The 19,175-nt window shown below is 39.0% G+C and overlaps 1 protein-coding gene and 1 long non-coding RNA gene across 2 annotated transcripts in view; one reads left to right on the plus strand and one right to left on the minus strand.

Annotated features, from left to right (window-relative positions):
- Window positions 1-19,175, plus strand: part of LOC148684432 (uncharacterized) — a 75,338-nt gene that overhangs the window by 53,548 nt on the left and 2,615 nt on the right. The window lies entirely within an intron of this gene.
- The window catches only part of AP3B1 (adaptor related protein complex 3 subunit beta 1), a 141,490-nt gene continuing 124,351 nt past the window's right edge, over window positions 2,037-19,175 (minus strand). Inside the window, exons 26-27 of the mRNA XM_035100070.3 lie at window positions 18,164-18,302; window positions 2,037-2,794 (exon numbers count right to left, since the gene is read on the minus strand). Of these exons, the coding sequence (XP_034955961.3) occupies window positions 2,641-2,794; window positions 18,164-18,302 (293 nt within the window). The 3' untranslated portion in view covers window positions 2,037-2,640. The remainder of the gene's footprint in view (window positions 2,795-18,163; window positions 18,303-19,175) is intronic.

Below are 19,175 nucleotides of genomic sequence, written 5' to 3' on the forward strand. Positions count from 1 at the left end.
ACAAAACAAATAAATAAATAAAAATTCCTTCCAGTAGCACATTAGAGACCAACTAAGTTTGTCATAGGTATAAGTTTTCGTGTGCATGCACACTTCTTCAGATACTCATTCAGCTGCATAGGATAATGAACTTTTAAAGATACTCTCTCATTAAAGGAAAAGTGTAGAAAAGGGTATCTAAAATGTATTCATTTTACTCATTCAACCACGTTCGTATTATTCCTTTGCTAATATTTTCTACCTCTTAAAAAATTAGTGATTTATGTAGCAATGAATACAATCTTCCTCGTATTTGAAAACTGAAAAACATATTTAGTCGAGTAATAAAAATGAGCTTCAGCAAAACCAGAACTTTTAGGCATCACTGTGAATCACTATCACAGAATAAAAATTGAAACTTATAGGACTTTCCTATAACTTGGGCTTGCATAATAGCTAGGAATTTCCAGAGGTGGAGTAATTTTTTTTTCCATATTTTACCTGTTAGGTCAAAACCCTTGGCAAATAAATGAAGCTCTCTAGGAGGACCATTGAATGGGCATTGCTAAGCAACCACATTTTTCAGTTTGATGTGGGTCTTCCTAAAGCATCTTGAGTGATCCCAATGGCTTTCTATCCAACTAAACTCAAGAAGAGATAGTACTATCATGGTCTATGTGACTCTTTTTCATCCAGATTGGGTCAAAATTATAATTTTTATATTTTCTCTAGGCATCTTTTTATTATCTTCGAACTTCTCTCTCCTCCTCCTCCTCCTCTTCCTCTTTTTGCATTTTTTTAACTCAACATAAAATATATACATGAATACTTGCTGTGTCTTAGATAACCACCTCCTCTTTTAGGGAAGCTTAGTGATCTCCAGATAGTTGTGGCAGTGAGGTTGGATTTTTAGAATATGGTGAGTGGGTGCTGTCCGTAGGGTAGAAGGTACAGTAATTCTTTGTTCTGTGCTATAACGGAGTGACTACTTTGCCACGTAACCTGTATGGGGCCAATGCCTGTATTTATAAAAATTGGTTGAATGCAGTACCATGCCCACTTTACCACTATGTTTATCTCTATGCCTCTGGCTTATATACCAATTGCTTCTTAAGTAATCTGCAGTCAATATGAAAAAATGTTGTCTAAATCTGGCCTTAAATCAGACACTGAAACAGTTACTCACTAGTGGACCATTCAACAGAATTATACCATATAAATAGATTCATGTGCTTTAGCAAGACCATTACAGAACCCAATAAAATCAGACATGATATCAAGGATACATTCTCATGATTGTTATATAACTTCATTTATCAACTGACCTTGAACAACTTACATTGGCCAAATGGGGTAGTTCTAGAGTAGTAAAATGGAGACCTATTAAAAAGGCAAGATATAGAAACCTGTTCTGAACCATGGACAGCTCGTTGGAACAGGAGCTGCATAACTGGGATTTTTAAATAATTTAATAGTATTTGCGTATCTGAATATTAGTGACTTTCTCTTAATAAAACTTACATGGTCTCCTTTGACTATACAGTATGTGTGTTGTTTAGTGTTCCAGCGATTGGAGTGAGCTGTGTGACCTTTAGATACAAAACAAATTCTCTCTAAGCAGTTTTTAAACTCACATGAGCACAAACCTACTTCCTCTCTAGTTTACTTTATGTATTGGATGAGTAGGCTATTGACCATGGAAGATACAATAAATTGACTACAGTATACCAGTCTGTCCCTAAAGTGCCAGAGAATCCTAATTTTTTCTCTAGTATAGAGAAGCTGCTGCATAAAGCTAAATTCTATACCCAAATGATAATGCAGAAGAAAGTTGGTGTGATCACTTACATGTTATACTGGACAGAATACCGGTAGATACATTTCCCAAACCCATCACCTATGATGTAAATCTAAAATTAAGTCTTTAATAAGTAGACATGAAACTCATTGCAATTTTTGAAGCTTTCTAAAAAGTAGAAATTCAACACTTAGGTTCTCAAGTAATAATCAAGTTGTAATAGAAATTTTGTTTTTAATAGCTCTCAGAAGAAAACAAATTGATCATAACATGACTTCATTAGAATCTCAATTTTTAGAAAATTATGTCAGCCATGAGGAACAATTAGATACAAATATATGCTCAAGTACAGAAGCAGATAGTCTCCGGGATATAAAAACTGCAAAATTTTATCTCTCTCAAACACTCCAGTACAATCAACACTGTGAAGGTGCATGAAGTAGTTTTCCATATTGATTTCCTTGAATTTTATTTTAAGTGTTCTGAATAAGCTGATTTCCCCCCAGTACCTTATTCCTCAGTCTTTTATTGTTTTCATGAGAGAAAACAAAACATGAAAATGAGGAAAGCAGGAGGAGTATGAGGCTAGGAAAAACACCTTGTAAATAACATTTATGAATTTAGCTGACAGTAAAATACATGTTTCTTTGGTTAGAAAGCAAGCAAGAGGGAAAGACGTGAAGTACTTGCTTGTGTGTGATAGATGCACACTACAGCATTCTAAAACAGGAGACAAGAATGTCAAGAGTGTATTCTTCCCCCACTGCCAGATGGAAAGGCTATTATTATAAATGAAAGGCAGCAGTAGTGGATGCCAGGCACTTTTGTTGTGTGCCAGATTCTGAAGTCCAGATGTAAGCAGGTTACCCCTGGGACAGGACAGGCTTCAGCTCCCGCAGCAGAATAGAGCCAATCACAGTTTTCTCGGTGTTTATGATGAGCTGTGCTGTAGACCCTTCTTCCATCTCCACTGTGACTAGCAGCAGTGACCCACTATGCACCGTTTTAGCTGCAAATCTAGAGGATGGAAACAAAATCTGTGATTACCTTTTGTACAAAACAAAACAAACTCACAAGTGACGTTTTCCTAATTCAATGAAGTTATATATCACAAGAATTTTTTGTAACAAAATCCCCAAGTCATGAACACACCATAGCACAATACAAATACAACTTCATAACGGAAATAGAAGAAAATTAAGAAAGCTTAAAGCAGGCTTTAGAAGGCAGTCAGATTTACACAATCCCTAATTTTTATATACCAACAACCTGAACTTTGGCTGAGAAGCAAACAGATTATTAGGCAACACAAGTATTGAATTATTCAAAATACAGTAATCCTATTAAAATAGATTTAAAATTAGACAGCTAACCAAAGTTACCAAAGTTAACAACACAGCTCAATAGGAAAAGTCTTTCTCTTGGCACATAACCTCACACGTGGGAACAGGACTTCCAAAGTAACAAATCTTTCCATTTTTATTTATCTGATAATTAATATACTTCTAAAAACTTTATATAATGAAAGCAAACTTGAGATCTAATCTTCCAATACTAAATTCCAAAACATGAAGAACCTACTCATTACATGGAATTAAAAGCAAAACTAGTATCTTAAGCACTGCAATTGACTGAAAAGCCATTTTAGGCACAATGAACTTCTGTCAATCCTGTTAATTCATTCTGCATGCACAGCGAGACCCTAGAGACAGAAAGGGAAGGGAAGGCAACAGCCCATCCATGTTCCACAAAGCATACTACCCCCCTTTTTTTCAAAGAAGAAGAAGAAGAAGAAGAACCACCCAGAGAACAACAAAGTTGCTGCACATGGGCTTTTGAAAACACTAACAAGTGTAGAGCAGGTCTGTGACCCTCTGTGACCCCACTTTGCAGGGCCAATTCCCTCTCCCCTTTCTGAATGACACGTGTCTGAATCAGAGCCATCTGCCTCAATTTGCGCAACATCTTCAGCCACAATAGGACCCAGTTAGCCCTGACAACGGCTCACAATACATAAAAATAAAACTGCTGACAGCACGCCATCAGCTATTCAAGAGCAAACCAACTGGTCAGTGTCTCATGTCTGACAATTAGCATGGGCCTTGCACAGCGCCTCCTGGGCTCCTTAGGGATCTGTTTAATTACCATCAACATAAAAGAGGGAGTTTATCAGCAGATACTCAAAAAGCTTCACTCTAGACTTAATTAAAATATTAGCCTCTTCAGCAGGAAGCAGATTCTCTTTAAATGAAAAGTAATTTCTTTTTTAAAAAATTAAGCATATCAACCTCAAAATCTTGTAACACATTACACTAATTTAGGAAACATAAGTCATCCTTAAATGTCACTCTTCTCACAGGTCAGTATATTTCTTTTATTCAGATTAGATACACAATTTCCACTCTTTATATCCAATAAGAAACTAAATCTCTATCCAATGAAAAGATTTCAAAGAAATACAAGCAGTCCCATTTAGTATCTTTACCATGATGTTAAAATCTATGTTTCTCCCATCAATTTGGAAAGGGTGATAATTATGTAAACAATAGTCTTATTAGTCTCTTTATTTATTTAACACTTGTGTCTTGGGACTACAGAGAAACAGATTATGCCTGAATTCACACAATTAAAGCTCCAGAGCTGGGGCTTCCTAGCCCCAAGGCTAATTTTACTCCTGTTCTAGCCTAAACTGCAAGTGATATAAAGTCAATGTTATTATAAAAGCAAACATAGCCCAAAGGCACAATGAGGGTCAATTCTGGCTGGGTGCCTTTGTGTGTCGTTTAAAGCAATTAGATAAGGAAAATTTATTTGAAATGAATACTTCAGAATGCCTTTTTAAAAAGAAGATACTGTTGTCAACTAATGAGTCAGTGAATGCTATCTTAAACTAAAGTTCTAAGTTCCAGTGTAGCATGGATTAATGTAGCTTTTGTGTCTAAGGAGAACAAATGTTGGGAGCACTTACTTAACTGATATCAGATGACTAGTAGAATCTCACATGACACTTAACTGTTTTAAAAAATCTATTTAAAAAGGAAGGCAAGTTTGGCTGCAAATGATTATGGACAGTGTAAAGTAAACACCTCTTTACTAATATCTAATCAACTTGCATAGTAGACATTTGGCAAATACAGAACACAGTACTCAAGGACACACGTGGTCTTATGTGGCATGGCAAACAATGGCTGAAACTATACTAGGCAATAGGAAACCGATTTGTTTAATTCCTGGCCTGGTTTGATCACATACAAAAATGGAATTGCGGTGGTGTAAGTGTTCAGCTTTTAGCAGGTGTAATAAGGGGAGCTGAACCCTCTCATGGATCAATGCCTTGTCATGGCGAAGGGGCTTGAATAACTCAGAGAAGCTATGAGCTATGCCATGCAGGGCCACCCAAGATGGACAGGTCATAGTGGAGAGTTTTGACTAAACGTGATCCACCTGGAGAAGGAACTGGCAAGCCACTCCAGTATCCCTGCCAAGAAAACTCCATGGACAAAGACAACAGGCATATAAAAGTTATGACGCTGGAAGATGAGCCCCTCAGGTCGGAAGGCGTCCAACATGCTACTGAGGAAGAGCGGAGGACAAGTACAAGTAGATTCAGAGCTGATGAAGCGGCTGGGCCAAAGCCGAAAGGACGCTCAGTTGCGGATATGCCTGGAAGCGAAAGGAAAGTCCGATGCTGTAAAGAAAAATATTGCATAGGAACCTGGAATGTAAGAACCATGAGTGGAGGTAAGCTGGATGTGGTCAAAAATGAGATGACAAGAATAAATATCGACATCCTGGGCATCAGTGAACTAAAATGGAAGGGAATGGGCGAATTCAGTTCGGATGACTATCATATCTACTACTGTGGGCAAGAATCCTGTAGCAGAAATGGAGTGGCCCTCATAGTCAACAAAAGAGTGGCAAAAGCTGTAATGGGATGCAATCTCAAAAATGACAGAATGATCTCGATACGAATCCAAGGCAGACCTTTTAACATCACAGTAATCCAAGTTTATGCACCAACTACCGGTGCTGAAGAAAGTGAAATTGACCAATTCTATGAAGACCTACAACACCTTCTAGAAATGACACCAAAGAAGGATGTTCTTCTCATTACAGGGGACTGGAATGCTAAAGTAGGGAATCAAGAGATAAAAGGAACAACTGGCAAGTTTGGCCTTGGAGTTCAAAATGAAGCAGGGCAAAGACTAATAGAGTTCTGTCAAGAGAACAAGCTGGTCATCACAAACACTCTATTCCAACAACACAAGAGACGACTCTACACATGGATATCACCAAATGGACAGCATCGAAATCAGATTGATTATATTCTCTGCAGCCAAAGATGGAGAAGCTCCATACAGTCAGCAAAAACAAGACCTGGAGCTGACTGTAACTCAGATCATCAGCTTCTTATAGCAAAATTCCAGCTTAAACTGAAGAAAGTAGGAAAAACCACTGGGCCAGTAAGATACAATCTGAATCAAATCCCTTATGAATACACAGTGGAAGTGAGGAACAGGTTTAAGGATTTAGATTTGGTGGACAGAGTGCCTGAAGAACTATGGATGGAGGCTCGTAACATTATACAGGAGGCAGCAATGAAAACCATCCCAAGGAAAAGGAAATGCAAGAAAGCAAAATGGCTGTCCAACGAGGCCTTACAAATAGCGGAGGAGAGGAGGCAAGCAAAATGCAAGGGAGATAGGGAAAGATACAGGAAACTGAATGCAGATTTCCAAAAAACAGCAAGGAGAGACAAGAGGGTCTTCTTAAATGAGCAATGCAAAGAAATAGAGGAAAACAATAGAATGGGGAAAACCAGAGATCTGTTCAAGAAAATTGGAGATATGAAAGGAACATTTCGTACAAAGATTACCATAATCAAGGACAAAAGTGGTAAGGACCTAACAGAAGCAGAAGACATCAAGAAGAGGTGGCAAGAATACACAGAGGAATTATACCAGAAAGATATGGAGGTCTCGTACACCTCAGGTAGTGTGGTTGCTGACCTTGAGCCAGACATCTTGGAGAGTGAAGTCAAATGGGCCTTAGAAAGCATTGCTAATAACAAGGCCAGTGGAAGTGATGATATTCCAGCTGAACTGTTTAAAATTTTAAAAGATGATGCTGTTAAGGTGTTACACCCAATATGCCAGCAAGATTGGAAAACTCAGCAATGGCCAGAGGATTGGAGAAGATCAGTCTACATCCCAATTCCAAAGAAGGGCAGTGCCAAAGAATGCTGCAACTACCGCACAATTGCGCTCATTTCACACGCTAGCAAGGTTATGCTTAAAATTCTACAAGGCAGGCTTAGGCAGTATGTGGACCGAGAATTCCCAGAAGTGCAAGCTGGATTTCGAAAGGGCAGAGGAACCAGAGACCAAATAGCAAACATGCGCTGGATTATGGAGAAAGCTAGAGAGTTCCAGAAAAACGTCTACTTCTGCTTCATTGACTATTCAAAAGCCTTTGACTGTGTCGACCACAGCAAACTATGGCAAGTTCTTAAAGAAATGGGAGTGCCTGATCACCTCATCTGTCTCCTGAGAAATCTCTATGTGGGACAAGAAGCTACAGTTAGAACTGGATATGGAACAACTGATTGGTTCAAAATTGGGAAAGGAGTACGACAAGGTTGTATATTGTCTCCCTGCTTATTTAACTTATATGCAGAATTCATCATGCGAAAGGCTGGACTAGATGAATCCCAAGCCGGAATTAAGATTGCTGGAAGAAATATCAACAACCTCAGATATGCAGATGACACAACCTTGATGGCAGAAAGCGAGGAGGAATTAAAGAACCTTTTAATGAGGGTGAAAGAGGAGAGCGCAAAATATGGTCTGAAGCTCAACATCAAAAAAACCAAGATCATGGCCACTGGTCCCATCACCTCCTGGCAAATAGAAGGGGAAGAAATGGAGGCAGTGAGAGATTTTACTTTCTTGGGCTCCTTGATCACTGCAGATGGTGACAGCAGTCACGAAATTAAAAGACGCCTGCTTCTTGGGAGAAAAGCAATGACAAACCTAGACAGCATCTTAAAAAGCAGAGACATCACCTTGCCGACAAAGGTCCGTATAGTTAAAGCTATGGTTTTCCCAGTAGTGATGTATGGAAGTGAGAGTTGGACCATAAAGAAGGCTGATCGCCGAAGGATTGATGCTTTTGAATTATGGTGCTGGAGGAGACTCTTGAGAGTCCCATGGACTGCAAGAAGATCAAACCTATCCATTCTTAAGGAAATCAGCCCTGAGTGCTCCCTGGAAGGACGGATCGTGAAGCTGAGGCTCCAATACTTTGGCCACCTCATGAGAAGAGAAGAATCCTTGGAAAAGACCCTGATGTTGGGAAAGATTGAGGGCACTAGGAGAAGGGGACGACAGAGGACAAGATGGTTGGACAGTGTTCTCGAAGCTACAAACATGAGTTTGACCAAACTGCGGGAGGCAGTGCAAGACAGGAGTGCCTGGCGTGCTATGGTCCATGGGGTCACGAAGAGTCGGACACGACTAAACGACTAAACAACAACAAGAACCCTCTCAATGCCTGTTTATTTACCTATCCAGAGCCTCTTCCCCTCAGGCACTTTTTATCCAACCAAGTAGTCTTCAGGTATTATACGGTAGCTTGGGTGAGGGGGAAAGAGGCAGGAAGGATGGACTGCCAGAAGGTAAACTAGGAGGGAAGGTTCGCCACCCCATGCTCCAACCCTTCTCTTCCAGTTTTGCAATAATATTCAAGGCTTCATTCATCACGTTATATGTGATTAGGAGAGACTCAAATCTAAAGAAACTGCTGGAATCACATGTACTTTGTGGTGGAATTTCCTATGTCCCTTAATAAAAATATGTTTCTTGGAGACAGTAGGCATCTTTGAATGTTGAGCCTGTTTCTGTGACAAGTTCAAATGTCAGTAAATCATGAAAGTTTGTATTAACTCATGAAAGATTTAATATAATGAAGCAGCTGAATCACAACTGAGATAATACATATACTATGACAATAAAAGCAATGTTCTCTCATCAACAGAAGTGAATCTTTTGTACAGTAAGTGTCTGGTCATCCTAAACACATAAATATATTTCAACACTGCAGCACCTACTGCTTCATTTCTCCCCAGAGTACATGGAGTTCCTACAATGGAAAATAGTGCAGAACAGACACAAAACACAGAATGTAATTGCTTTAAGAATACGATGGCCTCACAGTGGTCTAATTAGGAGACTTAACAAACATGAAAATATAGTTAAATAATTTCCTCACTAAGGCACATGGTAGCTTCATTTGGACATAAAGCTGAAAAATGGTCTAGGACTATGTGAACAAGCCTACCCCTACCCTTACCCCTAAGTGTGGCCATAAGGAGACGACTGGAAACTTTCACTTCTGTTTTTAGCTAACCACAGTGCAGTGTTATGTCTAAACCAGGCTAACTGTGCTTGGTCTTACCTATAGTGTATGAGGTATTAGGAGAGGGGTAGTATTTCTGGTGGGGGGTATGTCCTGCTCCTTCTGCAGTAGTTTGTGCACCTTTGGTCTCCACCCTGCACTCAGCATTCACCTGTGGCTCTAAGAAGCTGTCAGCATATGTCTGTCAGCAGCCACACACTGGGAAATGGCTTCATCTGGCTGGCTAAACCAGGTGAGGATCAAATAACGGTACTGCTCTAATGTAGTTTTTTTTTCTTGTGGGCTGGCACAGCTGTCCTTGTTTTTGAGTAAAATGCAAGTTGTTTATTCCCTAGTATGAAAATGCATGCAAGCATAATATGAATGATGTTATAAAACCATGTAACTGTAGAAGCAGCATTCATTCTCTCTTCTGAATGATTATACAAAATCAGTATGGAACATAGAAAGCAGATTCTTTTATCTATGCCTTCCTCCTTTGTCATATGCAGCTGTACAGTTACGTTATTTATCTCTACGGATACTGGTTTTTTGTTCTACTCTAAGAAAGATGATAATTTGATTGTATTTTAACTGCAATAAAATTTTGACATAAAGTCTGAAATAGAATTGTTTTATAGATTTCAGATAAAGAAGAAAAAATATTATCCATAAGCATATATATAGTCATCCTCCCCACCCCACCCCACCCCAATTCATGTCACAAAGCCGTGTCTAGTACAGGAGTAGCCAATGAGGTGGCTGCCAGTTGTTGATTGAGCTTATGTGAGTTGTAATCTAACAACATCTGGAAAGCACCATGTTTGCTACGCCGGTCTATTAAGAAATTGATCACAACACCAACACCACGAAAAAATTAAGCCATTGCAACTATTATTAGTGCTTTCCATGCTTTTACAGTGCAGATAAGGCTTGCAAAGTTTCAGATTTCTAGAACACATTGTAATAAAAGTCCAGTACTAATTAAAATTTAATTTTTTTAGGGGAGGGAGGGACTTGAGACTTCAAACAACATACAAAATGTTTGCATATAAAAGTTTCATTAACACTTATTTCTACTAATACTGCACACTTTCTCTATTTTTTTAGAATAGTCTGTAATTCTTCTTAGTTCCTTTTCTCCTCTTTTCAGATTTGCTAGTCACCAGAGGCTGTTACAATGGCCCATTCATGCTAAAACTTTTCTCCCCCTACCTTGTACATGAAGCCTTCAATTACTGCCTGCTGAAGCAGACAGAATCCTATTAGTAAGAAAGACGATCACAAGATGCAATGCCCAGCCCTAGCTGTATAAAAATAATTAGCCCAAAGTTGACAAATGTGTAATGAAGTTGCACAATGAATGTATTTAAGAAATTTCCTGTGAATTAGTCTTCTAATCCCAAATACCAGAATGAAAGGTTAGAACATGTAATGTTGTACGGTATTAGGGCAGAGAGACCATATATTCTGGTGTATAAGACGACTGGGCATATAAGACGACCCCGAACTTTTCCAGTTAAAATATAGAGTTTGGGATATACTCGCCATATAAGAAATACGACCCAGCGTATAAGACGACCCCCGACTTTTGAGAAGATTTTCCTGGGTTAAAAAGTAGTCTTATACGCAGGAATATACAGTATATAAATAATTGATAACATCAGTACCCTATAGCTGCCACAAACCCTTCAGTGGATATCATGCAAACCAAAAGAAAGCGTTATTTTCAGCCAAGTCTTACTCAGAGTAAAACAGCTGTGTCCATTAACTTCAATGGATCTATTCTGAGTAGGAGTAGAACTGAGCACCACCCAAAGTGATCCTATGTGATTCTCAAAGTGATCCAATTACGTGTCATCTATGACATAAAAAATTATGGGGCATTAACAAAGTTACTGTTAGGAGGCAACTACTGTATATTTTAAAAGTGAAACATGGTTTCTAGTCCCACATTTCTCTTGTAATATAAATGTACATCGACTGGAGAGTAGTCATACCTCGGGTTAAGTATGCTTCAGGTTGAGTACTTTCAATTTAAGTACTCCGCGGACCCGTCTGGAATGAATTAATCCACTTTCCATTACTTTCAATGGGAAAGTTCGCTTCAGGTTAAGTACGGACTTCCAGAACCAATTAAGTACTTAACCTGAGGTACCACTGTATTTGCAGTTCAACTCTTCTTTCAGCAATAGATCCCCTCCTTTAATCTCCCTGGGGGTGTTGCTACAGGGGAGAATTGGTGGGAGTAGTTAAAACACCTTGGTTCTCTACAAGCATCCCACTTCCATGTCACCTTGACAAATTTAGGTTGGGGAATATTATGTCTGACAACATACTACACAGTTCTGTTTTAGCCTAAAAATATAGTTATCCCAAGACAGGTTATTCTGAGCTCCCTCACAGTAACAGGAAATGATGTGGATACATCTAAATCTACAGAGTGGCTCCTTCCATTGATAGGTAGAGTGACCCCAAGATGAGCAAGAGCTACATGTATAATCTGAGCAAACACACACCTCCAGTCTGGTGGCCATATTTCTATTATTTTATTATAATAGTACCTAAGTATATTGAAAATACAATTCAGTTTGTATTTTAAAAAAACCCAAAATGATACATTTTCCTTTTTAATACATCATTTATGCTATTGTGATCAATTCTTCCTATTAAAAAGGTTTGGCTTCTCTAATTTTTCACTATATATAGCTTTAAAAGGAAAATAAATTAAAAAGAAATTAGAATTGTTTACTTTCCATCTAGCAGAAGCAGCTATAAAACTCAATTTGCAAAACTGAATATGGTGTTTTAGGGGGAAAATAGTTTCCCAAATAATTCATAGTGGTTTAAACTTAAACATAACACTGGTTTGCAAACATGAAATGCATTATGTTTAAAGAATTAAACCACAAAAAGAAAGAAAGTGATCAACTTATTTTGTACTTTATAATTTCAGATACAGAAGCAGTGCTGTCCTCTAGTGGACGGCAAACGGGATGGTAGTACAACCTATTTTGATTCACTTATACATCCAAAAAGTTAACTAGCAAGCTTCCAAATAGTACCTATCTATCTAATCTATCTATCTATCTATCTATCTATCTATCTATCTATCTATCTATCTATCTATCTATCACTATTTGTATTTAATTGATATTGGAGTTTATTTAAGCATTCAAAGAAAAATCAGAAGAAAATATGATTGAAGGTGCACATTATAGCAGCGTATTGGTGTAACAGCCGAAAATGTTGTATTGCTTGGTAGAAAAGGAACAGATTGCAGAGAAAAGTTAGATGACAATAGCAAATGCATATTTAGCAGCATAAACCGGTACAATGTATAAAGAAATGTACAGTGGTGCCTCGCAAGACGAAATTCATTTATTCCGCGAGTCACTTCGTCTAGCGATAATTTCATCTTGTGAAGCGCAGTTTGCCATAGCAAAAAAAAAATTGTCTTGCGAAGCGCGGCCATAGAAAACTTTGTCCTGCGAGTCACCAAAAACATCGCAAAACGCTTTCGTCTTGTGAGTTTTTTGTTGCACGAGACATTAGTCTTGCGAGGTACCACTGTATTCTGAAATACATTCTTTCCATTCATTTAGCACAAATAAATTGTTTGGTTTTTTAAAAAGAAGAAGTATTAGTGTTCTGCAAATATCTGATATTTAGCAAAAAAGACTTCTAGATAGAAGCATAATAAAGAGGCATAATGATCATGATACTTATGGGCATATATTCCCCCTACTCCATTAAAAAATAGAGGAAGAGGGAAATACTTCATCACAACATTGGCCATGATTACCAACATCTCCATTAAAACAAATCAGTTGCTTCCCTATTTTTATTCTTTTGGTTTTCTACGTACAGTAAGTTGGGAAAATGTACAGGGCATTTCCTTAAGGAGTTGTGCAAAAAATGGCCTGGTGCTTTATTAATTACTGGAGGAGTGATAGGCAATGGGTTTAAAACTGGTGGATGGTCATTAACTATCTGGGGAAAACTGTTTGAAGGTAATTCCCAACTTCAGTAGTCAATTATAAGGCAGATAAGAATAATTAATACCATGGTTTAGGTAATTTGAAAACTGAGTGCCATAATGGGAAAGGTCTCACTGCTTTACGGATGTATTTTGCTTTGATCAACTGAACAGTTAAAAGACCAGAAGTGGAAACAGTTACAGTTTAAAACAAAATTAGTTGGTCTCTAAGGTGCTACTGGACTGCTTTTTAAAAGTATTTGACTGTGTCACACCCCTGACACTACATGACTTTAAAACAAGTCGGTATAAGAGTTAATGGCTACAAACGGACCATTAACACATTCTAGGTTGGAAAACTAGGTGTTTTTAAATTATAAACATTGTTAATATTATGGAATTGTTCCCACAACTGTTCATAGAAGACCAATAACTCGGTTGGAGTATAAAATAGCATTGGACACATTTAAGAAGAGTCTTCTCATTTTAATTCTAGTACCCCAGCAGTCAGGTTTCCCTTATCTTATGGATCTCTCCCCTAGAGTATCAGTACAGGTTTTGCTCAGATCTGTACGAATAGCTAAAATTACAGCTTGGGGCAAAAAAAAAAAAAAACAAAAAAAAACCAAACCCCAACCACCCAGCAATATTAGCTGGTAGCACTGGGGCTTTGTTTACATTTCATGCACCATGTAACTTGAGTCACTTGCTTTTTGGTACGCAAAACCCCGACTACTGCTTTCCTATGATCTAAATTATGTGAGCTGATTTACATAGATGGAGCAGTGCTATTTTGCAACAGGGGTTGTTATTTATAGCCTTTGTGTCCCTACTATTCTACTGTATAATTTTATGCGCCAACCCTGGACGGGTTTTCTTTTGTGTACCCTGCTATTTCTGTAGCATTACTTCCACAATCGCATACTGGAAGAGTAGCTTTCACACAGCACCACAGAACTGTCAGATGTTCATAGAAATTTTACTCTCCAGCAATGGCCTTGGTATTCATGGGATCATTGATTGATTGATTGATTCTATGATTGATTTTCATTCAAATGAACTGCGGCTTACAAACAATAAATAACTAACATAAAAGAACATCACAAGTACAGCATCAATCATATAAAATAATTAACAAATCATAAGTAAACAATATATAAAAACACTATTAACAAAGCCTCTACTAAACAATAAGCTAAACATCACCATTACACCAAAAGTCATATTATATGATTAACAAATCAATATGGCATTAATGCCCTATAAAACTACAGTGGTACCTCTGGTTAAGAACATACGTTCCGGTGGTCCGTTTTTAACCTGAAACTGTTCTTAACCTGAAGCACCACTTTAGCTAATGGGGCCTCCTTCTGCTGCCGGAGCATGATTTCTGTTCTCTCATCCTGAAGCAAAGTTCTTAACCTGAGGTACAATTTCTGGGTTAGCTGAGTTTGTAACCTGAAGTACCACTGTATATTAAAAACATTAACAAAATAGCAACTAAAAAAATAAGCTAAGCACTGTTAAGTTCATATCGATGCTTTCCACACCCTGATTTATAATCTTTCACCCTATTCAGTTCATTAAAATATACATAATGCCTGTAGCTCAGCCAGGTGCTACACCGGCTGGGTCCTTGGGTACTGGGCCATGGTGAGAACAGTTATGGTCTTCGACCTGTCGCTGGTGGCAAGGTGGATGCTGACTCTAGGTAGCCCACTCAAGTGCTTTGATGAGGAACCTGTCCACGTCATCCTTGATAACAGGAGGTCCATTCCCAATTGAGGAAGTCCAAGACAAGTCTGTCCCCCCACTGAGCAGCGATCCTGTTGACATGTCCTTGAACTTCTCACTCTTCTTCTTGGTGGCAAAATAAGTGATACATAGATGTATTCGTTTTGTGGCAAGGAAACAAAGCAGTTTTGGTATGTTTCTTCGTTATAGAGCTGGCATTTGGGAATGCAACAGGCCATATTTCCCAGGCCTCCATAAGCATCTTCCATGTAAACAATTGAGTCTTTTCCTTCTTCTCAGAATAACCTACAATTTGCAGCCCACTAGAGCTGAGGATTGTTGGAAATCTCCAAGTGCTGTGTGGATGGCCTGGCATTTTGTTTGCACCTGCAGTGTGGTTTGGGTACTGCCACTCCAAATCCCCTTCTCCTCCTGCTGTGGTTTCCCTGTTTTCAAGATGCAGTCTGACGTTTATGCCACCTGGACCAAACCCTGCAACTCCTGCGCAGCAGGTGATGGTGGGCAGCCACATCAGGTCCACATAGGAGCTAGGCTGGTACTCACCATGCTTCTGCTGGTCGCTGTCATGCACCTGGCTGAAGGGCACAAGCAGTTGGTCTGCAGAGCTATGGCCTTGTCTGGGAAGGCATATGCCCCAGCCAGGTCCCCCTGCAAGGAGGAGTGCTCTTCCCTTTGACTTAGTTGAGCTGCTGACGTCTCTTGCAGCTCCTCCAAAGCGCCTCACAGGGTTTCCTTATGCAAAGAAGTCGCAAGCAGGAGTGGCCTTTTCTGCGGTGGCACTTCTTCCCTCATCAGAAGGGCCTTGATGTCTAAGATTCAGGGGTGACACTCAGTTCAGCACAGCCTGCAGATGAGAGTAGGAAGAAGCCTGCTTGGCAAATGCTTCTTTCTTTCTTGTTCTCTCTGAGAACCAGTCCTTGAATCTTGTCAAGGGTTCTGAAGACTGTCCTTAAGAAGTGGAACATTAGTTTCAAAAGAAGCTACTGCTAGGAGGTGGAATTCATGCCACTCAAGCATCAAATGCCTGAGAATACTTAAACTATGAATTCTACTAGTCTTGCATTCGTACATGATCCTGGGGCAAGACTGAATCTATAAAACTGCAACAAAGCTCAAGGCTCACTTTAATGTTGTTTGATGAGAGAAAAAACAGGTTGCTTACCTATAACTATGGTTCTTTGAGTGGTCATCTGTGCAGCCTGTCATATTGAGGATTTGTGCCTGCACTGCACATTATTTGGGAACTTCTACAGCTCAGAAGAACCTTGAGACCCTGCCCTTGGTCAGGGAAACCCCATGGTTCTGCAAAGATCAATGGCAGTTGTAGAACCAGTTACAGGTACACAATTTGTTTTCTTCTTTGTGCAGTCACACATATGGAAGACCACAAGACAGAGTGGGCCTTTTCTGTGGTGGTCCCACACCTTTAGAACACCTTCCCATTAGCGCTGTAGTAAGGAGGCTACATTCCAGGTTCTTTTTTTTTTAAAAAAAAAAGGCTTAAAGACTCATTTGTTTTGATTTCCCTTGCCTAAGTCTTGTTTTGTCCTGCTTGTTGGACTCTATGTTGCTGGAGGTAGTCAGTCTTGTGAATCTGTTTTATTCTTTTTTTTAAAGTCATAATTGATTTTTTCATACTTGTAGTTTATATTGCTGTAAGCCGTGTTGAATGGCCTTTACCCTAGAAAATAAACATATTTTTTAAAAATAACTACCACCACCATAGTTGTGGTTGCTGAGGCAGTACACAGCAATGCTGCATAATTAGAGGAGTCTTTGGGTCTGTCATCCCCTTCAGGTTAATTGGGAAAACCCTTGTTGCTGTTGTTGTTTAGTCGTGTCCGACTCTTCGTGACCCCATGGACCATAGCACGCCAGGCACTCCTGTCTTCCACTGCCTCCTGCAGTTTGGTCAAACTCATGTTGGTAGCTTCGAGAACACTGTCCAACCATCTCGTCCTCTGTCTTCCCCTTCTCCTAGTGCCCTCAACCCTTAGAAAGTAGTATTCTTCCTTCCATTGTCACCCAGTTATACATCCAAACAACTCTTGTGCTTGTTTTTTCTCTTGTATACATTAATTGCTGGCTTTTAGTTTTCATGCCTATCATGGTCTTCAGTTAGGACCGCAGTTGTTTGTTCTATATTTTGTCCTTATTCTGCTCTGCATATTCACCAGTACTAATTTCTTACCATGTGCCAGTCATGTACCTCTTTGCATATGCTGAAGTGCCACCAGGAAGTTCAAAGATGTAGAGCAGCGGTGGCCAACTCCCAAGAGACTGTGATCTACACACAGAGTAAAAACTGGGAGTGATCTACCCCCTTTTGGGGGGTTCAGGTCAAAGCTGTTGAGGTTTTTTTAAGGAAGGGAAGCCCTGTTTTTTAGGGTTTAGGTCAAACTTGTTGAGCTTCTTTTAGGAGGGAGGAAGGCCCATTTTTGTTTAGGGCTTCAGGTCATAGTTGTTCAGCTTTTTTTAGGGAGGAGGAAAATTTTGGGTGAGCTTTTTTGGGGGTGGCAGTGATCTAGCAGTGATCTACTACAGACATCCAGTGATCTACCGGTAGATCAAGATCTACCTGTTGGACGTGCCTGATGTAGAGGTAGGTAGAGTAACAATTGGCCTTTTTCTCCCACATCAGAAAACCCTTCTCACATGCCTCTTTCCTCACCACATGCAAAGGCCCTGTTCGCTGCTAGGCAACATAATCATTCAGTAGCACTGGAATAATTATTATTGCTAGGGGAAGAATGACACAGATCACTCTGAGAATAAAAATGGAATTGATATACTTGACTCAAAACTGGTCAGCCTTCGTGTAACTCCTAAGAAGCACAGGTATTTGAGGGTATTTCTTGATGTGGATGGTCACAGAGGTACCAAATCTACCCTCTTAGCTTCCATTTCCTCAGATTTTTCAAACAGTACATCTCCCACTTGCACAGACAAAAGTAATTTAGGAGAAGGTGGAAAAGCCATTTAGACACAGACAAATAGAACAATATTTATAGGTAGACTGCTGGAATTAAGTGGAATATGTAGCAAAGTTCCTGTGATTAAGAAATTGAAATAAACCAATCCATGCTCCTAGCAGTCACTCGTGTGTGCTATAGACAAAGCTTCTGCTTTGAAACCTGACTTTGGATGTAAATTTGTTTTCCCTGGCTATTCCCCAAATGTCAATCTATTTATATACAAGAAGGCAAACTGGAATTACATTATCCAAGTTTTACAAGAAACCTCCAAATTTTGATTACCTGTGAATGTTATCTTCACCAGAAGGAACCACACCAAGGTTTGCTACGCTTACCACCTTCTGCAATATTACAAGACGAGTGGAATTTTGTGGTGCAACAGTGACTGTAGTGGATGTTTCATTCATACCAGTCAACCTTCCTGAAACAGTAAAACATAAAAACATAAAAACCATGGATTCATGTGGTTAATATAATAAAGAAAATTTAAAGCAACACTGACATATTAGCCCAATAATACATATACCTAGTGCTAAATGTTTAAGGTTTGTCTTAATAAGGATTTCTGAGTACCTTATGGGAACATATGATAAATACCTAGTCAACTAACTATAATTTTTAAACTGCATATTCATGAAGATATAGTAAGCCATTTTCATATAATTTCAGAAAATAAAGGCTTATGCAGTATAACTGAATGGTTGTGTATGTGTGTGTGCGCGCACATATACACTACATATATAGATACAATCACTAATATATAGAGATCTCAAAAGAGAAAACAGCATGCTTATAAACAACACCCATAAGTTCAATATTTACTGTAAATAAGATCACAACAGTTACTAGCCTGCAAAAAATAAACCATTGAATTGTAGAGTTGGAAAGGACCACAAGGGTTATATCATCCAACTCGCTGCAATGCAGGAATCTTTTCCACAAGGAGATAAACAACTACCATATCTGACTTTTAGAAGACATCTGAAGGCAGCCCTTCAGATTATTCTGTTGGGAGCCGCCCAGAGTGGCTGGGAAAACCCAGCCAAATGGGTGGGCTATAAATGTTGTTATTGTTGTTGTGCGGGGTATAAATATTGCTTTATTATTATTAATTATTAATTATTATTATATTTTATTATTATTATAACATGGGGCTCGAACCCATGACCCTGAGATTAAGAGTCTCATGCTCTACCGATTGAGCTAAATGTACTAGCTTGCTATGGGTTGGTGGGAAAAAACTAGAGAGCTGCACTTCTACACTGGACATAGAAGAGAGAGTTTCCCACCTCTA

Source organism: Zootoca vivipara, chromosome 10 (genome assembly GCF_965207765.1).
Source record: "Zootoca vivipara chromosome 10, rZooViv2.hap1.1, whole genome shotgun sequence".
NCBI classification, from domain to species: domain Eukaryota; kingdom Metazoa; phylum Chordata; class Lepidosauria; order Squamata; family Lacertidae; genus Zootoca; species Zootoca vivipara.